Source organism: Cupressus sempervirens, chromosome 8 (genome assembly GCF_028749045.1).
Source record: "Cupressus sempervirens isolate cs-2001-9-10 chromosome 8, ASM2874904v1, whole genome shotgun sequence".
NCBI classification, from domain to species: Eukaryota; Viridiplantae; Streptophyta; class Pinopsida; order Cupressales; family Cupressaceae; genus Cupressus; species Cupressus sempervirens.
In genome coordinates, this window is record NC_143125.1 from 160,155,659 (window position 1) to 160,181,499 (window position 25,841).

A 25,841-nucleotide genomic window follows, 5' to 3' on the forward strand; every position below is an offset into this window, starting at 1 on the left:
ACTTCCTTCACCCTTCTGTCCGATTGATTCTACTAGACCTTCCTTCGGTTTCATCATCTCATAAGTAAGGAGAACCTTTTGTCTTTGTAGCTTTCTCATCTTGGCATTATACCACGACTCGGTATGCAAATCTACTGTCCTTGTGACTGCCTCCAAGGAAGGATCCTGATGATCGTCCCAATCCACTGGATTCAACTCTGTTCCAACTACTGTCTCATAGTCTTCTCTCAACACACTACGATCATCCTCCAATTGATCGGGAATATCAAGGCCTCTCCATCTGATATCTCTCATCATGTTCACCGACAATCTCGAGAAAGCTAGCTTTCTCACGTGAAAATCATCCTTTGCATTGGCCCAAAAGTCCTCTATAGTGGGAACATGCTTAAATTCGCTTCCATGAGATGCCTTGATAAGACCAACAGGGTCGAATCCTTGCCTTGCTCTGTACCATCCTAGATGATACCACTCCAATTCCTTTTCCGCAGCCTCAAAGGTGGCCCGATTTGGGCAACTATCATTGCCAATTATAATTGAGAAGGAAACGCCTGTTTTCCCCTCATTCCTCATTACTCTATCATAGTGCTCAAGCTGCCTAGCCAATTCCATCAAAACTACCTTGTCGGGCAGGTATCTTGGAAGCCTCTTGGGACAAACTGTACTTCCTGCCACTCTAATGTATGTGAATTGCGGGAATTGGATGAACCAACTCCCAAACTTCTTAATCTTTGCTTCTGCTTCTGATGAAAGTCTCTTAGCAGGCGCCCTTTGTAATACCCTTACTGTCTTCATGGCGAATGCATCGCAAAACATCTTGTAATCCTTGTTATTGTGCAAATGAAGCTGCGGATAGCATTCATGCACCAAATATTGCCTCGGCCCATTACCAATCTCTCCTAAGGCCCTAAGTCCCGGACTCTCATACAATCTAGCAATTAAGTAAAACAGATAGGATCCCATGTAGAATTGCCTTTGGTTTTGAACTGTTCTAAGTTGCAACTCTAAATTTTCACTTATGATCCTAGCCCAATCAAATTTTCCTTTTCCCTTTTCAATTTCATCAATGAAGAAGTACATCCAGTTTTCGAATTGCATAGCTTGAGCTAGGCCCATGATCCAGCTGAGAAGAACAATGAGATCGCCATATTCCGGCTTGAAATCTGCCACTGTAAGCCTTGTTGATTTGTTAACTCCTTTCCTTCCTTCGTGTATCCAATTTCGCTTTAGATGTGAGAAGTAGGCCTCTTGGTTACCTTGAAATGATTTGGCCGCCTGATCCACCATTACAACTGTCATGCCCTTGTTCTGGGGAATATTAAATGTCTCTTCAATTGCTTGTTCGCCAATGTTGGCCAACACTCTCTTCCCTTCGCCAAAAATGATGGATTTACTGTCTAGATCAAATCTGGATGCACACTCCATAATCAATTCCGGACAAGGCAAAGTAGGAGGAAAAGCTGTTGCATGTACAATTCCGCTCTTGTATATCCTCTTTGCCAAGGGGGATTGTCCTTCCTTTAGTCTGTCCCTCATTCGTATCATGTCCACTGTAGCGATATTAGTATCGGTTATTTTCTTCATTTTCGAGAAGAAGGAAGTTTTGGGCGTCATATCCTCTTTGTCTTTTTTAGCGTTTGCCCGCTTGGGATTCTTACTTGCACTATCATCCTCCATGCTCGTCGCCCTATTACGGGATGGTAGAGTGGTGGACCAAAAGGCAAGAAGAACCAAGTAGTGCAATTCTTAGAAAAGAGCGAAAGAATGGATGTCAGCTTAAGCACTCCTTGCAACTCTAGATGATGACTTTCACCTTAACTAATAATCTTACAACAACTTTTCGGAACCCGGGATATGACATCAAAGAATTACAAATCCCTTTGCAAATTAGAAAACAAAGCCTCTAAGCTTATCCAACACTTGCCTTCTATGCAAAAATCAAACTTTCATATGTATCTCTTCTCCCAACAAAATTGCCCAAATCTGATATAAAAATTGCAGCCCCTCTAGAAAATCAGAATTTTGTCTTCCACAAATTTCGGCCCTCACAAAATTCGGCTAAGCATGAAAAAAAAAAAAAAAATCTGCCCTTCACAAAATTCGCCCAAGCAAAGAAGGAGCAAAATCTGTAAAATCTGCCACCTAGGGCACAAATCGCAGCCCACAAAGTGGAGCAAAAATCCCCAAAAACGCAAAAAATTTGGCCCTTAGACAAATCGCCCAACAATGGCAATGGAGAAATTGCCCAAAAATCGCCAAAAAACTGCCTTCCACCAATTTCGCCCAAGTCTGGAAATCTGCCCTTGCTTCAAATTCGCCCAAGCATGAGGAGCAAATGAATTGATGAAAATGAAATGGGAGGGGACTCCCTTTATAGCAGCTTTCACCTTCCTCCCAGGCTGGCCGACTTGGTCCTATAGAGGAAAAAAAAACCAAAATTAAAGCTAAGTTAGTGGCCCATTTTAAATACTTTGCCAAAATTTTAATTTTCTAAAATGAAAACTGCACTTTTAATTTACTAATTAACCACAAATTGCAAAACGAAATTGAATGGTGCCTTGGGGATGCTAAAAATTTCTATTTAATGAGGGTTTGCTAATTAATACATCCTTAAAGTTGAATTTTGGCTAACCAAAAGCCATTTCTTAATATTAATTTACCAATTTCATTAAATACCAAAAGCTTTCAAGGCAAATTTAATCTATTAAAGCCAATTTTGCAATTTTCCTCTAAATCGATTTTGCTAAATAATTAAAATTTTATGACAAAAAATAAAATTGCCTCTAGAGTAAAAATTGATTTTGCAATTTAACTTCATCTTACAAAATTAAATTCTATTTCACCAAAAAAAAAAAAAAGATTTTCCAAGAACCTAAGTCTAACGAAAAATTTCCTTATTTGAAAATCATTCAAATTTACAATTAAATCCAAATTTTCAAAAGAAATCGTCTAAGTACAAAATTCACAATCTTATCCTGCCAAGTTGAAATCAATTTTGAACTTATTCGGCCTAAGGATAGAACTGATAGCTCTGGAAAATCAAGTTGAAACCGGGCGAAGAATACATCTAACCTTCTCCACTGGCCCTAAAGGCGATTAAAAAGGGGGTCCCCAAGAATTTGGGGCGATGTGTGAAAACCTCACAACACATTGCACCAACGAGCACCCAACATCTACAAATCTGAGGGGGACCCAAATGGTAAGAAGACACTACCTCTTGACCTTGTGGTCACCTAATGAGGATCCCACTCGCACCGTGCATGAGAGATAATGTACGATCCACACATAGATAATCAAATCATAAAACAATCCTAGGTAAGGAATCCTCATAGCCAACTCTACCTCAAGGGTAACAGAAACTATTGATAAAGAAAGATAACCAAAGTCAAACATGACTCAACCAATCATACACCACATACCAAGGTCAACATCAAACACTAAGTAAAAATCAAGTCTTAAAATAAAGAGATATAACACTGGAAGAATTTCCATTCCCAAACCAAGTGTCAAATAGAAAAAGCACAATAACCGATAGATCACCAACTGTCATCTATGAAAGTAAATCACCAACAATAAGTACACCCTAACAAATAATAGACAGTCATCAGTAAAAGTCAACTATCAACAATAAATGACATCCAATCAATGAGTAACAACTCACAATAAATACACCGTCAAACGTAATATCCAACAAGTACACCATTAGAGGCAAATATAAAAAATTCATGAAGGAGACTCGGGCTACATACTAGAGAGTGTCATCACATGGTCAAACTACTTGAGTTACCTTGGACTAGTCTCTCACTAGAGCTTGGACCCTCAAGCGTTGAGTTACCCTAGACTGGTCACTCTGGACCTTGAACTCTCAACGTGACACATGCAAAACTAGAATATCCTCTCATGAAGACAAGACGAACCAGTCATACCTCTCAATAGGTATCATCCCATTCCCATCCTTAGCCTATACAAGTGCTCAAGGCATGGGCGAGTCAATATCTCTAACTTATCTTTTTAATGTGTTTCTAAATATTTTAAATTACTATGTCATCACTTATTACACAACTTACAATGAGTTTTCCTGGCAGCCACTTTGGGCCCCGGCTCCCATTGCAAGCTACTCCCATATACATGCACTTAGACTACCTTCTCAAAACTCACAAACCACAATTGTGTCCCATACCACAAAAGTATTACTGATCAAATTTGGTTGCTTAATAGGCAACCCAAAAATAACATTGGTTCTCAAAACCTAAGATCTCATAAATGCTCAATAGCATAAAACTCATAAAACATAAGTCTCAATTCAAATCATAAAGTACATCATGACATCAAGTCAAATAATCATAAGAGAAATATAAAAAATGCCTTTGGTGCACATCCTAACTTGGCCAACTAAACAACCCACAAAGAAAACTCATCACAAAAATAAACATCACAAGACTATAAATAGAATATTTAAGAAAACACTGGAGAGAAACCCATGGAGAAAATCAAATACAGGCTTTGCTGATCACAGGCCCAGTCCATTATATTTAAAGGAAATACATATTAAATGCTAACTATACTGCAGCATAGAATTGGCTGCAATATTTATGACAGCAGTTAAAATAGACGGTGATTGACTGGTTGGTCTGTTGGATGGTGCTTGGCAGCTGCATGTGGAAAATATGCCAATGAACATAACATGGTCTGTGCCGACCCATATGAGGTGACAGATAATTAATTTACATTTCTAACATGACACAACTACTCTGAAGTTTTTCTTTCCTCAAAGATTATTTGGTGGGTTTAAAAAATAAATCTGAACTTTGACTTCAAGTTTTTAGTTTCAAATCACTAACACATTTTGCAGCATTAGTTAGTCAACTGGGATAGCCAGGACTTGTGTTGTTGGGACTATGTACTAAAAGTTACATTATAGGCATGCTCCTCTTTGATGCACAAATAGAGTGAACTAAACCCCACGTTGATCTTCAGGAGATGCATGGATTTTATATGATAAAATATATTGATGAACAAGGTGTAGAACACAATTACACAACTAAGGGGGGAAGGGGGTGAATTAGTAGTGTACAAAAACTTTAAGCCAATTTAACTTTCCGATATACTTTTGATGACTAGTCTGATTTCCTGAGCATTTTATCCTAATATATACACCGGCAACAGAAGTAAATTAAGACAATGCACAAAAATAATTCACAAGATATAATGTGGAAACCCAATGCGGGAAAACTGCCAACTGAAGATTGCTGTCCTAATCCAGTCTCACAAGTCCTACCAATTACACCATTTATGGACTGCAACACAATGGAGTCTCCAAACTCCTAACCTAAGCGTAAGAACTCTTTTTGTTGAGTACAAAATTTAAAGCCCCAACCTTATACTGTCTTTACAACTTTACAATTTGCCAATGTCATGTGACGTTGCAACTATTATCAATTCTCTGTCAGTATTAAGAACTTTCAGATACAGTACTCAAAATGGTAGACATTACAGAAGAATTAGATGTGTAAAACTGTATATCTGATAAATTCCAAATTGATTGAACTGGCATGCAACCTAACAATTCTGAGAAAATTTAGCAATTACAACCTGACATAATTTGGTCCATTATCAGATTGCAGAATTAATTGCTGATCTGTGCAAGATGACTCTGTATAGATTACAGTTTAATATTTTCAACTCTTCAGACGATAGGTAACACCATTATATGATACTCTGCATCTCAGTTTTATCACAATGGTAAAAGTAATTCAAAATATCACAAGTCTAACACCTAAAAATTAGTTTTAGAATTATAATACCAGTTCTCTGAGAAGATTCGATGTTCACTCCTTTGAAAACAAATATAGTTCTGTGCTGTGCCGCTTCAATAGCCACAGATTCTCCACATTGTTTGATAATGACAACAATGGAGAAAAGCGGAAAAAACAAGATTGTGAAAACAATCTTTCTCTATTTTAGAAAAAAGAACAGTTTTTATTTTAAAAAGGAAACTTTAAGTTTTTGAGGAATAAATCGAGTTTTATTCTATGTTGAGAGTTTTTCTCTTATCTTCAGGAGGTTATATATCTTTCTTCTCTGTGAAGGCAGATAATAATGTTATCTAAAGTATTATTGCAGCGATGTAATTGAGTTTCTTTTGAGCAATAAGATTACCAATACTTGCCCCGTGGATGTTTCCTTGACATATTTTCAAGGGTTTTACCACGTATATCAGTGTATTGTTGGTTGTGTTGTTATTGTTCATTATTTCTCTTATTATTTCTTTGCATCTAATTTGTGCTGTAATTTTATTGTTTCTGGTTAATGCTTCCACTTTCATAACAAGTGATATGTGAGCAATTTCTTTATACAGTAGCTGTGTTACGATTTTGTGTTGAATTTTTTGCAGCATCAAATGGCAAAGGTTTCGAATGCAAGATTCGAGGTGGAGAAATTTAATGACAAAAATAACTTTGAGCTATGGAAGCTCAAGACACGTGATTTGTTAGTGCAACAGGGATTGCATAAAGCATTGGCTGGAAAGTCAAAGAAACCAATAAATATGACAGACGATGATTGGAAAGATTTGGATACGAGAGCCCTAAGCACAATCCGGTTGTGTTTGGCAAATAAGGTTCTCTTTAGTATTGTTGAAGAAGATACAACTGCAGGTTAATGACATAGAATGGAGAGTCTTTATATGACAAAATCCTTGACAAACCGTATCTACTTAAGAGGCAATTGTATAGCTTGCAAATGAAGGAACTTGTAAAAATTGTAGATCATTTATATGTTTTCAATATCTAATTTGTCAGTTGGGTAGTATAGATGTAAAAATTGACGATGAAGACAAAATAGTTACACTATTATGTTCTTTGCCCGAATCCTAGAATCACTTAGTTACTTCTATTAGTTCTAGTACAACTGATTCCCTTGAATATGATTCTGTTGTGGGAGCTTTGTTGTCTGAAGAGGTGCGAAGGAAGTCTAATATAGAAACCTCCACACTAGAAGCAATGGTGGCTAGAGGTCGTTCCACAGAAAAAGGGGAAGGTTCAAGAGATAAATCCAGAGCCAAGTCAAGAGGCAAAAAGAGTAAGGGAAAATGATGGTATTGCAATAAAGCAGGGCATCTCAAGAAAGATTGTTGGAAAAGAAAGAAAGAATGATGAATCCAAAAAGGAAGCGAGTCGAATTGAGGCAAATTCAGGTAAGGTAGGTGAAGTGTTATCTGTTTGTAATATCTTATGACATCAATATGAATGGATTTTAGATTCTGATGCTTCTAATTACGTGTGTCCATATAGAGTTGGTTTTCTTCTTACTAGCCTATTGATGGAGGTGCTATTTTTATGGGAAATAATACTTCTTGTAAGATTGTTGGTATTGGGAGTATTAGAATCAAGATGTTTGATGGTGTTGTAAAGACATTTACATGGGTAATACATGTACCAGAACTCAAAAAGAATTTGATTTCCTTGGGTGTCTTGGATTCTGGTGGTTATAAATTCTCTTGTCAAGGTGAAGCTCTTAAAGTGTCCAAGGGGATATTAGTGGTGATGAAGGCTACAAAAGTCGGAAACCTTTATAGGTTGGAAGTACACATGTAAGTCATGCAACAAAGGAATCTAAGGAAAGTGATGAATTTACTTGTTTATGGCATCAACGATTCGGTCATATGAGTGAGAAAGGGCTAAAGGTACTGGTAAATCGTAAGTTGCTTCCAAACTTAAAATCTTTGAATTTGAATTTTTGCAAGCATTGTGTCGTTGGAAAGCAATGTAGATAGAAGTTTAAATCTATCAGTTATACAAGCAAAGGTATTCTAGACTATATACATTCAGATGTTTGGTGTCCATTCCCTGTAGTTTCTTTTGGAGGAGTGCCATATTTTGTGACATTTATAGATGAGTACTCAAGAAAAGTATGGCTCTTTTTTATTAAAAGTAAAGTTGATGTGTTTGGTGTATTCAAACAATTTAGAGTTTTTGTTGAAAATAGTACAACTATAGGTAGACCAATCAAATATTTGAGAATAGATAATGGAGGTGAGCTCACGTCTTTAGAGTTTGAGAGTTATTGCAAGGAAGTTGGGATCCTAAGACATAAAACAACGATTTACACTCCTCAGCAAAATGGTGTTGCTGAATGCATGAATAGGACTCTTCCAGAGAGAGCAAGAAGTATGCTAAGTAATGCCAAATTGCAGCAAGAGTTGTGGGAATAAGCATTTAATATATCACACTATCTGGTAAATTGGTCACCATCAATTGCAATAGATTGCAAGATTCCTGGAGAGGTGTGGACAGGTCATCCACGTGATTTTTCAAATGTGAAAATATTTGGTTGTGATGCTTATGCTCTTGTTTCTAAAAATCAACATTCTAAGTTAGACCCCAAATCCAAGAAATACTCCTTTGTTGGCTATGGTGATAGAGTTAAGGGATATAGATAAAATGGGGTCCTACTACTCACGAAATCATCATTAGCAGAGATGTAGTATTTGATGAATCCTCTCTAACAAAATCAAATTTTGTGGAAAACAATTTGGAATAGGAACAAGTACCACAATATCAATAATTTCAGTTGGAAACTCATCATTCTACAGAAGAAAAAGAGCAAGAAGATCTCTCTAAAGAAGAAAGTGCAGATTTAGAAAATACACAGAAACTGTGGAAATACAACCATCTAGGAGATCTACACGAGTCAAGAATCCTCCTAAAAGGTATGATGATTTTGTGTCATCTATTGCTTTGATTTCTAACAATGGGGAACTAAGTTGTTTTTAGGAAGCAATGAGTAATGCTCAGTGGAAATTAGCAATGGACGAAGAAATGGATTCCTTAACGAAGAATGAGACACGAGACTTGGTAGAACTTCCAAAGGGTAGAAAGGTTGTTGGCTGCAAGTGGTTCTACAAATTGAAGAAGGGTGTTGATGATAAAATTGAAAGGTACAAGGCAAGGCTGGTAGCAAAAGGATATTCCCAAAAATAAGGTATTGATTTTCATGAGGTTTTCTCACCAGTTGTTAAGCTTGTTTCTATTTAGATGTATTAGCATTAGTTGCATTACTTAATCTTGAGTTAGAGCAACTAGATGTTAAAACAACATGGAGATTTAGATGAGGATATATATATATATATATATATATATATATATATATATATATATATATATATATATATATATATATATATATATATATATATATATATATATATATATATATATATATATGTGGAACAACCAGAAGGGCTTGTTCAAGATCACAATAGAAAATTTGTTTGCAAACTCAAGAAATCATTGTATGGCTTGGAGCAGTCGCCCTGGCAATGGTACAAGAAGTTTGATTCCTTCATGGTGCGCCAAAACTTTGTAAGAAGTGAGTATGACCATTGTGATTACTTTAAAAGTTTAGAAAATGGCGTATTCATTATCTTGGTATTATATGTTGATGATATGCTTGTAGCAAGTAAGAGCATGGCTGAAATTAATAAGTTGAAGGCTCAGTTGGCTAGAACATTTGTTATGAAGGATGTAGGGGTAGCAAAATTTTTTTTGGGTGTAGAGATACATAGAGACAAGGAACATGGTAAGCTTTGGTTATCACAGAAGAAATATATGTTGGAATTATGATATATTTGTCATTAGTGCAAACACTTATTCAATTCTGAATGCTTATTTAGCTCATCACTTAGTCTACAGTGTATATCGAGCATTCAGTGGTTACCTTATAAGTTCAGCAGGTAAACAGTTCTCATCGAGCATTCCAAAGGATACTGAGTGAATGAGAAGTTCAATAGTGTTTACCGAGTGAAAAAGGTAAACAAAGGACTCATTGTTTACCGAGTGAAAAAGGTAAAAAGGACTCAGTGTTTACCGAGTGAAAAAAGGTAAACAAAGGACTCAGTGTTCACCGAGCACAGCAAGGTAAACGAAGAAGTTAGTTTCTACCGAGTGACACTATATCTACCGAGTCACCAATGGTTACCAAGTTCCAAGCAATGTTGTGTGGCTAGTATGAACCGAGCCTCTACTCCTACCGAGTGCATGATGATGCCGAGTAATGTAGTGGATGTCGAGTATTAGAAGGTCACCGAGTCAGTTCAGTGAACTCAAGTTATTTACTATTGGGCCGACTCAGTAATGTTTTGTTCACTTGTGTTTTGGCCGACCTTGAAATTGTAAATATTGGAATGGTATATATGTAATGTATGGTATCATTTGCAGTATGGTGTGTGTGTATGAAAATGAAGAGAGTGATGTTCGCATGTGAAGAAGGTATTGCTAATTTTGAGATAAGTGAAAGCGAATCAGCAGCAGAGTAAAAAGAATACAGCAAGGTCAACATAGGAGCAGAAAAGTTATATCTATCACATTAGGTGATCAATACAAAAAGGATCTTATTAGCAAACAGTTGTAAGCAGATCCACTGCTTCATCCTAACAGGTGAATTAGTATATAAATCCTTTAACAGGGTAGACTTAACAGTCTTTTTGTAAATCTCCTAACAGAGTGCATACTTCACTGTATGTTTGTAAATCCTCTAACAGGGTGGATCTAGCAGTCCTACTTGCTCCTAACAGAGTAGATCACCAGAAGTGATCATTGTAAGCCTTAACAGGCCAACTTTATACTGCAGTATTGAAATTTTGTGGGCACCATCCCCACCCCAGTTTTACTTTCTATTTGGAAGGTTTTTGGGTCACCAAATCTTTGTGTATATGTGCAATGAATTCTCAATCTTTCATTTATGCAGTAGATTAGATGAATGAATAATGAATGGTAAAATGCTGAATTGCTTAGAAGTTTTATAAGTTACTGATTCACCCCTCCCTTCTCAGTAACCTATCCTATCCTGAATATTTCCAACAATATATAGAGAAGATTCTCATCAAATTCGGTATGCAAAATGTGAAACCTATTAATATCCCTTTGGCTTCCCATTTTAAGCTTTCTTCAAGTTTATGTCCTAGTACTAAGGAAGAAAAGGATTATATATCTCATGTACTGTATTGAAATGTAGTAGGAAGTTTAATGTATGCGATGGTATGTACAAGACCAGATATTTCACATGCAGTGGGTGTTGTTAGTAGATACATGGCAAATCCAGAAAAAGAGCATTGGGCAGCAGTGAAATGGGTGCTTCGGTATCTTAGAGGCACATGTAATTATTGTATCACCTATAATAGTTGTAGTGATTCAGTGTGTGGCTATGTTGATTCTGATTTTGTAGGTGATTTGGACAAAAAGAGATCTTCATTAGGTTATGTCTTTACTCTTGCAGGTGAAGCAATCAATTGGATGTCAAAACTCCAAGCGACAGTTGCTCAATCTACAACTAAGGTAGAATATAAGGCCATCTCACATGCATGTAAAGAGGCAATTTGGTTGAAGGTTTTTTTGGATGAGTTTGGAAAAGTGTAGGATAATGTGATTAGATTCTGCAATAGTCAAAATGCTATCCATTTGGCTAAAAATTCAGCTTATCACAGTAAAACTAAGCATATTGAGGTCAAGTACTATTTTGTAAGATAGGTTATTGAGGAAGGTGGAGTATCTCTGGAAAAAGTCCATACACCTAAACATTGTGCAGATATGTTTACTAAAGCGGTGCTGATAGGGAAGCTAAAGTGGACTGTGGCCTCTCTTGGTTACAAAAGGGGTGATGCATGGGCTTGGGCAAGTATTAGGTGAATTTTTGTGGAGCTGGAGATTGTTAGATAATGACAACAATGGAGAAAAGCGGATAACACAAGATTGTGAAAACAATCTTTTTCTATTATAGAAAAAAGAACAGTTTTTATCTTAAAAAGGAAACTTAAATTTTTGAGGAATAAATCGAGTTTTATTCTATGTTGAGAGTTTTTCTCTTATCTTCAAGAGGTTATATATCTTTCTTCTCTGTGAAGGCAGATAATAATGTTTTCTAGAGTATTATTGCAGCAGCAACTGTGAAGTTAGAAATGTAATTGAGTTTCTTCTGAGCAATACCGACATATAATATGTGAAACACAACCTGTTATAACTGTCATATGTTAAGGCTCGATAAACATGTGTAGAAAATGATGAATCGTCACCTCCAACACTTACTCTTGTTAGAGCACACTTAACATATGTTTAGAAAACAATGAATCGACACCTTCAGGACAACTTCCACCATCTTGATAATAATTTGTTTTGCACTTATTTCCTCCTGATAAGACAAATTATTTCTTTTAATCCCGCCATCGTTCATCAAACAAATTCATACTATGTGCATTTCAAACAATACTTTATCATATCACTCAATAATAGTGAATATGAATACCTTTTATTTTCATGCGCTGGCTACCACAAGCAGCACCCAATACTTGAAAAAAAAATTGAATCTTTAAAGAATGTTGTCGTTTTTAACTTTTCATATAAGACAAACACCTAATACCATTCTGTTGCTACCTGACAAAATGGTCAACTGTGTGTGTGTGTCTATATATATATATAGACCTTGCTGTGTGTTTTCAAAGACGCTCAAATATCTTGCAAATCATGACGATGTCTGCTATATATATATAAACCTTGCCATGTGTTTTCAAAGCTGCTCAAATATCGTGTGAATCATGACGTAGATGTCTGCTGCGGTCTTCATGCAAACCTTTTAAACTCACCACTATGCTGTGTGAAGACATCTGGATCTTCCATAGACACAGACCATGTCTTCCTGGTAATTGTTATTTGAATATAGAACTCAATATAGTGTTTTCTACAGACATTTGCTTAGTCACAATTTTGTTCTTTGTTTTCAGAGCAGGTATTTTATTAACTGCAAATGTTAGTTCCCATTTCAAAGTAAATCAATATAAGTCTGATTACAGCAGTAGTAACATCAATTGTTCAATTAATTTAATTCGACTGTTAGCAGTAAAATATGATAGATTGATTCAGTATTGTTAAAAAGATAATCTTTGACATCAATGACACCTAACATAAGGTAAAAGGGTGTTAAGGGGTGCTGTATTTTTAATTGCTTTAGTCAACCAAATGTAATGTACACAGTTATGAACAAACCATTGGGCATATTATGATGATATCTACATCCAGAAAGCACATGCAACTCTGAGAATGCCAATGGTGTTGCATTATTCCTCTTCTTAATATGCATATTCTTTCTGGTTAGTGTTTGTTTGGCTTGTGGTGACCTTGGTTAGGTCTGAGGAAACATTTAGCTACTATTAATGTTCCAGTTTCCCAGGTAGAGTAGTTCCCATCTATAATTCTTCTGCAATGCTGTACTCTTGTCAGAATGTAACCTGCAGAAAAATTCTTTTTTTTCCTTCCGTGTAATAAAGTGGCAGTTTTTAATATGAAATTAGGTCGCCTGTGAACCTTGGCAAATGCTAAATTCCAGCTCGTAGATGGGGATTCTTGCCATTTTATGGTTTGTGGAACATAGTTTGTGGCTGCCAACCTATGTTCCCCGGGGACGCGTCCCCCCCCAAAAAACCAGCGTTTCGGGGATGGGGACGTCCCCGTCCCGGAAACTTCATTGGGGACTTGCATCCGTCCCCAATTTTTTAACACACAAAAAATTAAAAAAACTAAAAAAAATGTCACTTTTGCCGTCCCCTGCCGTCCCCAAAATCGGCAAAACAAATGCCGTCCCGGAAACCCGTCCCGCTGTCCCCTGCCGTCCCCGTCCTGGAAACTTGGGGGAACATAGCTGCCAACAGTTAAAAAGGAGTGACCTAATAGCAAAACAGGATTTGTAATGTTGACAACTCTTAATGTTTATACCCATTTTACTTCTACTAATGGATCTTACTTGTCCAAGTAAAAGTTGTAATGTTGACCACTCCGAAAAAGTTTATCCCATTTCACTTCTACTGCGAATCTTGCCTGTTGAAATGAAGGTTGTGTGAGCTTTGTAATGTTTATCCCATCTGGCTTTTGCTAATGGATCTTGCCCTTCCAAATGAAGACTCTATGAACTATCTGTCTAATGTTGGAACATGACAATGAGCCTAAGTTGGCCATTTATGGTGGAAGAATGCTTCAACCCATTTCCCATCATAAGATCATTGAAGCCCGTTTATGATGGTCAGGTTATTTACTTTATGTGATGATTCATAATTCAGGGTGTTTGTTTGTAGTCGATTCAAATGTTTTCTATGAGGAGTAATCCTAGTATGATGATTCAACATCCACACAATTATACTCGGTTAAAATGCTAGATATATATGTTTAGAAAAATGCAGGAATATGTTGTGATGATGTATATGCACATTTTGTGTTTATGATAGCAACATAAACAGTTGTTTAGTCTGTGACTGATTGGAAGGAATCAGTCCATTTCTTTTATTAATGATTGAGAGCTAATCTCCGTAGTTGATTTTGCCTTGGAATGAAATGCTTGGTCCCATTATTGTTTACATATGCATCTCTAATAACCCTCCCGATTGATTCTTTTCCTAGGCAACCAAAGAAGGCTGCTTATATACTTAATGGGAAAAGCTAGTTGCCTGAGTTGTGTGCTCTTTTACCGTATGCAACCTATAGGTCAATAAAGGAGAGGCTTCATGGTCAGTTGTTGTTGACCGCTGACACAAAAAATTGCATCCAGTTAACTGAAACGAGAAACTCAACTGTGATTTCGATGAGTAAGTTTAACTTTTAGGATGGCTATGAGAAACTTTGATAAAACAAAATGGTCATTTATGTGTTATAAAATTGTTCACAGTTTTGCCTATAGTTATCTTTATTTAATTGCAGACAGGTTAATATTCATATAGTCATATTTGTAATGCTCTTTTAATATATATTTTTTCGTTCTTATCTTATGTCTTAGTTTTACTTAACCATTAAATTACTATTAAATGATTAATAGTAATTAATATATTAATTATTTGTTCATAAATATAGTGATCAATTAAAATATTTTTTTCCCTTGATATTCAATTATAATAATTAAGTATATACATTTTATTTCTATAAGCATTTCCTTTATCTTATCATTTAGTTTATATTTCATCTCTAATTTTGGGTCTTTATTTCCATTCTCATTGTATTATTACTTTGGCATGTATTATTACTTTGGCACTCCTTGTTTATATAGACAATTTCCCAGTTTTATTGAAACCTTCATTGATTTTATTTCTTATTAATTGTTTTTGTTTATTTTATTTGACTTTTTTCTTTTATTTTTAAAATTTATTCGAGTCTTTTTTCTCTTCTTTCCTAGTTTTTAGAAATTACAAGCCTCACCCTCTTTTTTTAAGTCTTTTTTGTCTGCTGCTATTCTCATTGTGCTGCTCTCTACTTTCATCCTAATGATGGATCATGCAGTATGATCCGTAACAGTGATGAAAAAGTTTTGCATAGTATATTGCAGAAATCTATTAGTAATACTCTACCCAATCAAGTTCCATCTTCTAATGCATGTGAATATTTAAAAATGGATTCGTATCTGTGTTTCTCCAAATTTTTGGGACAAAGACGATAGGGGTCAGGAGAATTGTTTTTGGAATGTTTTTTGTTTTAGTTTTAAATGCCATAATTTAGGGGAATGACACTGGGATGTGTCCCCAGGGTTCAATTCCCCTGTCCATGGACTGGGAATGTTTCAAGTATGTGGGGCAGCTTGGGGATGTTTCCTTGCTAGAAAATGTGTTGGAAACGACATGACAGGCAGGAAACAGGGTGGGGATGACCAAATGTCCTTGAGTTGGATGGGGATATTTGAGACATCCATCCTTCTAGTGTCCCAAACTTGTCCGACGGTTGTTCCCACCCTGTACCCTGGGGAGTGTGTCCCCAGGGTTAAATTCCCTTGTCCTTGGATTGGGAACGTTTCAAGGATGGGGGATGGCTTGGGGATGTTTCCTGGCCATCCCCAAAAAATTATAAATGCTAGAAATTGTGTTGGAAACGACAGGACAGGCAGGAGATAGGGTGGGGATAACTGAATGACCTCGAGTTGGTGGGATGTCTAGGACATCCATCCTACTATTGTCCCAGAGCTGGCCGACAGCCCTCTATTTATGAACGATTATGAAACTTAAAAGGTGCCGAGAAATGAAAAAAACATATTTTTAATTGCTCTTTGTGACCCCTACACCCCTCTAACCATAGCACTACAACACAGAGCACTCCATTAATAGCATTTAACTTCATTTTTACATGAAAAAAAAAATTGCAGCTAAGTTAGAAAGACAATGCAACATGGTTTGAAGGTTCTATTGGAAAAACCAACATTGATTAGCAACAAAGGAGAGGAGAGAGGTAGCAACTAGCAAGAGAAGTGAAAGAGATAGGTTACTTTCTCTTATCTTGCTGATTGCTACCTCACTCCTTTCTGTTGCTGATCAATGCTGGTTTTCCAAAAGCACCTTCAAATGCTGTCTTTCTAACTTGGCTGCAATTTTCTTTAGTAAAATAATGAAGTCAAATGCTATGAATGGAGAGTTTTGTGTAGTCATGCTAGAGCTAGAGGGGCCTGGAGGTCACAAAGAGCAAAAAAATATTTTTGTATATAAAAGCTTTGGGCTATTTTTTGAAGTTTTATAGCCGCAAGAAAATAGGGGATGGCTGGCCATCTTCGCTCTGCCTCCTGCTCATCTTGCTATTTCCAGTAGGTTTCTAGGCATTTAATTTTTTTATATTATATCTGTGAAACGTCCCCAAGCCATCCGCCATCCCTTGGACAGCCCTGGTGTGGGGACAGGTGCAAGAAACCTCAGGAACTCATCCTTGTGCTTCATAGTAATTTCCGAGTTAGAAATATTAATAATAAACTTATAAAATCAACAAATTCTTATCTCATCATGGACCACCAATTAGTCAAGTATCTTTTTTTTAGACTTTTCCTATCGCTATACTTGTTTTTCTTCATCTACCCCCTCTGAATTTACCACCATTATCTCGAAGAAAATGAAGTAGTTGGTATATTGAGTATTCCTGGGCTTGAAGAATTTTCCAGAAAGGTCTTGAACAAAGCAAGTGAATTGTGAGGGTTGCAAATGAATGTATGGCTTTAGCTTCAACTATCAAGCTAGCTAACTTACATGCAGAGGCTGAATCGGTCACCACTTATACAGCATTAGAGGCTGTAAACTTTTCAATTGTGTCTTTTAATGTTTAAAATTGGAAATTTGTATGTTTCTTCTTTAAACAATCAGTAGGTATAAGAAAATAAGAGCCAACTAAACATGTGACAATAATATTGATGAGTGGCTGACATATGATATTAGTCCACCTATGCTTGATGATGGAGGGGCCATCCTTTATCGAAGTTTTCTTCATTTCTTCCATTGAGACATTCACTTTAGAATATTCTCCATTAAGAAGGGTGGTGTTTAGCTTATGTTCTGCAAAGAGGGCAAATGAGGGACTGACAACTTTTATAACTTTGAATATTTGTTTAAAGTAGGGGAAACTTGTCACATTAAATTGTAAGGTATGAGCATAAAAAATTTAGCAATGGAAAGATTTAGCCACCTCTTGTCACTGTGTACTAAACAACCTCATTGTAGTAGTTTTCTTTCCCTTTGTAGAAGTAGAACCCTTTCCCCTTTGACTTCCAACATCTATGGTTTAGGTAGGCAATGACATACTAGACTGCATAGTCTTCATTGAAATTCTCTTATTTCTTGCCTCCTCTATGTGCAACCTAATTATCTCTGCGTTCTCAGTGCTCTTTTCTCACAGCCTGTTACCTTTGATCCACCTATTCACAAAAGATGAGATAAAACTTTTAAATAGCTTCCCCTGAATTTCTTTTATCATCTATGTGTGGCAAATTTTAAGAAAGGTTTTTTGGCATTAGATAAGCCCGAGGACTTTTCCTAACCATATGTCCCCTATGGTTGATGGTCATTTTTGGCAAGGGACTTGTACACGGAGAGTATATTTTTATTGTAATTTGATCAGATTACCAACATTTAATTGTAATGTATAGGCAGCTCCTATTTCTGTGATCCTTGGAATGTCTTCAGTGTACAATCACAGCTGACTGCACATTGTCCTGGGTCATTTGTTCCTTTATAGCTTAAATTCAGTAGAAATTAAGTCTTTAAAAGTCAATTTCCTGTTTTGCAGGTTGGTTTCAGGTGTCAGCAATGCAGTTATTGTGGATAAATTTTATGATAAATCGAACTGGTGTGTAATTATTGAGAAAACGTGAAACCTACATGAGTGTTACTTCTCCATTTTATACTTTATATAAATGGAAGTGGAGTGATTGCAACCTCAAATTGTGGCTGCTTTCTACTGTGGGTCTTTGTGATGATGGAAATTCTTAGTTTTTTGAATGTCAAATCTATTTATTTGTTGATTTAAAACAGTTTTCTCCCTGGAAAAGCTGTTGCAAAATTATCCTTTTGATAATGAAATTATTTGCGATGGTAGTTTGTCTTACAATGTTTAGTAGCTGCAAATATTGTCAGAGTATCATTTAAAACTTATGTGACCAGTTTTACATTTGTCCGTACTATATGTTTTGACTTAATGTTTATAAGTTCCATTTTAAATTTATTTGTTGTTGAGATGTATGTCTTTTATAAAGATATTTTAAGGAGAACTGTATTAGAAAGTTGCCACGGTCTTTATTACTTGAAATATTTTCATGAGTAATTTGACTAAATGTTGATAAGTTCCATTTTAATTTATTTGTTGTTGAGATGTATGTGTCTTATTGTGATGAGAGATAATAATTGTTTGAGGAAAGTTGGCATGGTCTTTATTTCTTGAAATATTTTTATGAATAAATATAGAATACATTTTATAAATACTGGTCTTCATATAAATGAAAATTGCACTTAATGATGCTTTGTGGAAGTTATCTTGTAAATAATCTGCATAACATTTAGCCTAAGTTGCATGGGTACCTCCCCCCCCCCCCCCCTCCGGACCACGTACTGGTTCAACCGGTTCGTGGTTCTGGTCCGGTTCGAACTTGGTTCGCCTTGGGTTCGTTTTTGGAGCCCTGGTTCGATCTGGTTTGAACCAGGGTTCGAACCCAGGAGAACCACATATAAAAGAATGCAAAAATTAGCATGATCCAACCTGCTTGCTTATAAGTAAATTATTTACAGGTTGCACTTCTTTGGAACTATCTGCTACAATTCCAGATTTAAAGGTTAAAAACTTAAAATGCATTCCCTTCTTAAGAGACTATTTGTGAAAAATGCACTACGAGCTTTACACATCAGCCATGTCGTATATTTTACAAACTTCCAGTCTTGCAAGGAAAAAGAAAAGACTTGAGTAATTATGTAAAAGTTAGGTCTCTAAAATGTTTTTTTGCAGATTGATATTGTCACTGTCAATCCAAGAAATACACATAGCAACAAGCCAGGAACTCCGAGAAAGGGCAGAGAAATATAGAAATGTGAAGTCTTATTTACACTATTATGATAGAGCTGGTGCAAAAGGGTAGATTCATAGTATCTCCTATTTTTCTAAAGGATCACCCTCTTGTATTACTTGTTCACAATTTTGTGTCAAGGTTGGGTGCAATGGCAAGTTAATTTCTAAAAGATTAGATTATATTTGCTATTTGCTAATATAGGCCATTACGATCATCAAGCTCCCACATACATAAAAAGCTTGTGTGGAATTAGGTGAGCTACTAGGAAGCTTCCCATTTCAACAAAATAATATATATTTCTTTTCTAAGCAAAAAGTTATGTGTAATGTTACACAATTAACTGATACCTACAGGCAACTACAAACATATGTTTGGAAGTTAAAATAGCAATCTAATATTCTTACATCCTAAATTCTCAATGAGCTTCGTGACTAATAGATTCCTGCAGAATTAGGACAGCAGAAAACAAAGGGAGCATACAAGAGATGTCATTTTATGTTTATATACTTCATAAAAGTGAAGCACAAATAAATTTACAGATAAAAGGTTCAGTGGATGCTATTATCATATCAAAAATTAATGTATCTTGGTGATGAGGATTTTTAAGAGCTGTTAGGACTTTCTATTATAAACCTATATTTTGGTGGGTCAAATGTTTTGTAGTACAATGCACTTTTTGTTTTCCTAATATATATATTTTATAATTTTTACATGTTTTTGTACTAACGAACCCAAACGAACCCAAACCCTTTTTCAAAATTTTGTCGAACCAGCGAACCGGTTCCCGAACCCATACTTGGAACCGAACCACGAACCGGCAACTTAGCATTTAGCATCATTTCACCCATCAAAATGCTTTAAAGTCCAACGTTACATGAGGAAGCATCCCTCCCCTTAATTTGGGGACCAGGGGGAATCTCTTTCCACAGAACCACCACCTCTGCAACCTTGGACAATGATGCTGCAAGTTGGTTTGCTATATGGTATATGCCATTACATACAAATTGCTTTTAAGTTTTTAACATCAGAAAACTGGTTTGTCTTTGATGGGCCACTCGTAGAGATATTTATATTGCAGATTTTGCTTTGAAGTGTTATCATTTTACCTCAATTTGTGTATCTGTGCCACTTCCCACCACTAGTCTGCTAGTGCCCCCCGCTATCTCCAAATTTAGGCCCTGGGTCTCCTATTCTCATGTTACTGCATCCCCTTGTTAGGAATCTTTGTTGAGCTATTTGAAACTCAAGTTGAAAATTATCTACATAGTGCCCCACATCTTTTATATCTAGCACAATATTCCCAATCATTCAAGTTGTTGGCTAATTTCATAGTAACTATGCATCTGATGGCAAATGCAAGCCCACTCACATTGGTTCGAAGGAAAATGATGACATGTCTCATTTTCTAGCCAGTGAGTTTTGTTGCACCATTAGCCCGTTTTACTTTGGTCCCATGGGCAAACTAGGTCTCCTATATGATTAGATCAGTTTTTGGCCTAGGCGGTTTCAATTGCAGGCTAATAAGGGTTGCTTAAGTGGGGTTTCTAGATGCTTACTATTTTTGGTAAGTCAACAAACTCAACATTCTTGACATTGCAGATTCGGACTAGGAGCACCGTGTGGAGATATTTTTCGGCGAGCTATCACACATGCATATTCGAGTCTATTTGGTTAGAGATTTTAACACCCAAAGATTTAATTGATTAATTAATAAAATAAGTTCACGTTATTAATTGTCACTTTATTATTATTGCACTTTATTTCCCAAGTGGAAAAAGTATTATTTTGTAAAGGAAATAAAGACACAGAAAGGGGAATGTGAAGAGTCACCTGTTTGTTTGTTAAAAGAGAAGGAGCTCATTTCTAGGATGCTTCAACTTCTGTAATTTCACTCTTGGAGAGTTATTTGCAAAAGCGTCAACTTTTAGTAGGTGAGAGGATGGAAATCCTCAAGCTTAAGCAATGGATGGAAACACATTGTTGGTTGGAGACATCGTGTAGGTGTTTCATAGTGTATTATAGATTCATCTTTTCTATTATCCAATCTTCTTGTAGTTTCTGTATCTACAATTGGATTTCTTGGTTATCTTATTGAAGAACTTCTATGAAGTATATGTATTTATGTTGGGGGTTGAATGCAATAATAATTTGAGATTTCTTTATCTAGTTGTTTATTGGAGTTTTTGTTGGTAAAATCTGAAATACATTGCAATATATATTTGTTTAATTCTTTTTTAAGATTCATTCAAGGGTTTTGAAATAATATCTAGTTAGGGATATTACAAATTATATGAAAATCAACTTGGCTTGGCACTTTGGAGCAACTTTCAACTCAATTTTTTTATTCGAAAATCCTTCTTTAAATCTTAAGAGGAAGATTTTGTACGACATGGGGCAATATATAATTTTTGACAGACAATTGTAATTGATTTTTCTGATTTGGATGCCTACTCATGGCCACAGTGCTGCCATGGATCATGTTAAATTGTGGTGCCATTGTGCATTTTGCAATCTTGATATTTTCATTGAGGAGAGGCATGAGTAAAAAAAAATAGACTCCACCTTATCTACACTATTTGGTGAGAAATTGGTTGAGTTTCAAGCTTGCAAGGGTACACTCTTTATTCTTAAAAATCATTTGACTTCAAAAAAAGTTGGCAAATTTTGAGTTTTCAGTATGGAACCATTTGACACATTCTGCCATTTTTTAGTCAAATGGGAGGACACTGAGAAATTTGTGGGGCATGCAGGAAGTTCCTTGACTAAAACAAACTCAACTCTATATTGATCATCTAAGACTTTCATTATTCAAATAACTTGGCTTAAGTAAAGGGTTTCAAAGAGAATATTTACTGGTGCCTTAGTCAACTAAATGAGATGAATGCATAGTTGTGACAATGAAATTATCGTGTGTGAAATTGGTTTGATCTCCAAGTTCCACATTTTTGATCTTTAGATATAATTCAAATTCAATATCATAAAATAGACCTAGGTATCCCCCATAACAATTGACTAAGAACATGTTTATTAAGACAATAGGCTTATGTGGGAGCTTGGATCTTGGATTTGATAGTTTTTAGCCAGAAAATTGTCAACCCCAACCGGTCAAAAAATATTGATATTTTAGAACTTACTATTATAAATTAGTTCATTGTGGCTATTACTAATTTGAATTCCTAGCTTTCTACTCTTGATTTGTATTTGATCTTTCTTTTGGTTTGCATATAAATTGTACTCTTGCCTTTGAAAGTATTATTTGTTTTTTTCTAACATAACAACTGATAGAAAAAACTAATAACAATTTGTAAGTTCTAATTGAGTGAAATGAATGATTCATGCATTATGTAGGAGAAAATTTAATTTTTTCCTCAATAAAAAATATTGGTTGAGCATTGCTTGTCATACATGCAAGAGTAATTATTAGCGTAGGGAAAATTTCTTGGAAGTATATTGTATGAGTGTTGGTAGAGTTTATAAATTGTTGCAAATGAATTTGCCCTTAATGTTTACTCAAAGGCTAAGTTTTTTTTTTAGTACACGGAGATTAAAACAACAAATGTAGAATACCATACACCCTAGTTCATCCTCTGCTCTAGCAAACTTAATTTTTCAAATTTATTTTTCTTTTCAAGGTATTTTAAAAGTTATTTTGGAAAAAAATACTTTTCTATTTGTAGATGAATAGAGAGATCCATTTATTTTCTTGATAGATTCATTTATTTTAATTGTACAATTTGGTTTCAGAATGAAGATATCTATTTTAAATGGTTTGAATTTTTTTTTTTTGTAAATGTTTTGCAAATTTACAACCAATTTGATTGCCAACTATTACGAAAATAGATTTGAGCTTATATGTACAACAAATTTATAATAGTTTTATCAAGAGGTTTGAATTATTCTAAATTGAAATTGTGGTTGATTGACTTTTAGTTTTTGTTTGTTATTTATCTCTGTTACAATAAACAAAATTAATGATTTTTTAATTTACTTTTTATAAATTGATTTCCAATTTTTTAAGTTTTAAACCTTTGCTGAAAAAATATAACAATAAATTAATAAAAACATAGCCTTAACTTTTGATTGTCCACTTAAACCATAGTTGTAGTTTGTATTAAAAAAATATAAAATTATAATGGTAATATGCAATTTTTTTAATAATAAATTAAATAAATTATTTATTGTAGCATATGTATGCCTTGCTCTTAGTGCCTAAATCTTCGTCTCTTTTTATTAAACATTTATTTCCAAAAAAACCTAAAATACTTCATAGTGGTTTTGTTACCATACCAAAGTTCAGAAGGAATCTTACTAGTTCTACCTTTTACTTTCACTCGTAAATGTGGATGCTGCTAGAACCACCTCTCTCTGATAGGCCTGTGAAATATTTCATTCAATAATTATAGTCCTAGCTCTATTTAGGATTGGTCTATTCCTCCTTTCTACTATGCCATTCTATTGTGGACTCCTTAGAGAAAAGATCCCCCTCTTTTATCCCACATTCTTCAAAAAAATCATATAATTCACCAGATGTAATTCACCTCCTCCGTTTGACCTCAACCACTTTTTTTAATATTTTTGACCCGTCCTTGTCTCAACCATAACTTGAAAGATCTTTAACATCTCAAAGTTCTTATATTTTTCCTTTGCAAAAATAACCCACATAATTCTTGAATAACCATCCATAAAGAGTAAGAAGCATATATCACCATGATAACTCCTAGTTCTATGTGGACCAAAAACAATAGTATACATAAAATCTAGCACTCCATTTATAAAATTAGTTTTTCTCTTAAAAGTAGATCTAGTTTACTTACCCATCAAACATTCCTTGCATATAGAATTAGTAGGATTTAATAGTTTAGGTAGATCTCTTTTTTCCATAGTAGTACTCAAATTTACAATGTTGTGAAAGTTTACATGACACATTCCCTAATGCCACAATCAACTATCACTAATATGAACAATCAAACATGTTCTTTCACATTTGTTCAAATGAATGATGTTACCTTCTGATTTTGTACTTGATGCAATTTTATTACTTGAGCTTCCCAATATTTTGCATTTTCATGCTTGAATTGTGGATCATATCACTTCTCAACTAGCTACCCAACACTCAAAATATTTTGTTTCAAACCTTCAAACTAATATGAACAATAAAAAATGTTCTTTCACATTTGTTCAAATGAATGATGTTACCTTTTGATTTTGTACTTGATGCAATTTTATCACTTGAGCTTCCCAATGTTTTGCATTTTCATGCTTAAATTGTGGATCATATCACTTCTCAACTAGCTACCCAACACTCAAAATATTTTGTTTCAAATCTTGAACATACAAAATATTATCAATATTATTCTTAACATGAAGAGTAGTGGATCCTCTGTTACAGATTAGAAAAGGAGTGTCATCAAATGTAACCATACCACCATTATGCCTTTTTAATTGAACACAATTTCTTGTATCTCTGTTAATGTGATGTGAAAATCCATTATCAATAGCCCTGTAGACACCTTAAAATTGGTAAAGACCTAAATAAAAATAAATAAAGACAAAATCAGATAAATAAGGAAAACAACGAACTTCAAATCAATTAAAACATCAAGACGTTTGAGTGGTTAATTAATTTAATTACCTAAACCCTTGATCAAATTCAAAAAGGCCAAAATCACTTTCAAAGAGGAAATTTAATTCATAAAATTAAAAAAAAAAAGAAAAAAAAGAGAAAAGATAAAGACAAAAAGTTGAACAGAAGTGAAGCATTTAATAAATCAACTAAAATTATTTATCCTCTCAAAAGTGAAATCCACCCTTTTTGGAATATAAAGGAATTGAAAATCCCTATTTATCCTTACAAAGAAAGTATGTTGGACTGTTCCTCTTGGGGTTTTGTGAGATATTTTCAATTTCACTCTTACCCCTAGTAAAAGGTAAAACCCCAAATCTTTACTCCAACCCCCTTCTGAAATCCTATAAATAGTAGGGAAAATCAAGACTGAAAAGGGCCCAAGTTTTATGCACCCTTACTATAGGCATATTAGAGCTAGCATTGTGAGAAATCTATTTAGCATTGTTATTATAGAGATTTTTAGTATCATTTTAGCATCATTTAAACACTATCTAGCATTATTTAGTCTCATGCATACACATATTTTAGCATTTTCATATTCTTATCTTGATATATCTTTCACTTCATATAGATCTCATATAGATTTTCATAGATCTGCACTAGTAGCATAATCCCATTCTAGAACTGTCACTGAGATGTTGGTTTGAGAGCGATTTTAGTAGTTGTAGTTAGTGAAAAATGAGATGTTCGTAGAATCATTATTTAGCAGTTGTCTCTTGGGTCTAGCTTAGTTTATTATTATTTTTACTGCATTATACACCGAGGTCTCATGAATACGTGTTTGCCCCATGTACAAATTAGCACCCACCATGCGACTTCATTTTAAAACCTCATTCTTATTTAACTTTTCATGCCAATCTTTGACTCTCTTGGTAGATCTGTGTGTTAT

General features: G+C 35.0%; 1 protein-coding gene across 7 annotated transcripts in view; it reads left to right on the forward strand.

Annotated features, from left to right (window-relative positions):
- LOC149542052 (S-adenosyl-L-methionine-dependent methyltransferases superfamily protein) overlaps positions 1-21,488 on the forward strand; it is a 48,533-nt gene extending 27,045 nt beyond the window's left edge. For 2 of the 7 annotated variants that reach the window (XM_089797091.1, XM_089797090.1), the window contains exon 3: positions 6,392-6,807. In XM_089797091.1, coding sequence (XP_089653217.1) covers positions 6,392-6,491 — 100 coding nt within the window. In that variant the 3' untranslated portion in view covers positions 6,492-6,807. Of the gene's footprint in view, positions 1-6,391; positions 6,808-11,271; positions 11,841-18,056; positions 18,378-19,265 lie in introns of those variants that run through there. The other 5 variants (XM_089797095.1, XM_089797094.1, XM_089797093.1 and 2 more) reach the window with 3 other exon arrangements.
- Positions 21,489-25,841: the final 4,353 nt, after the last annotated feature.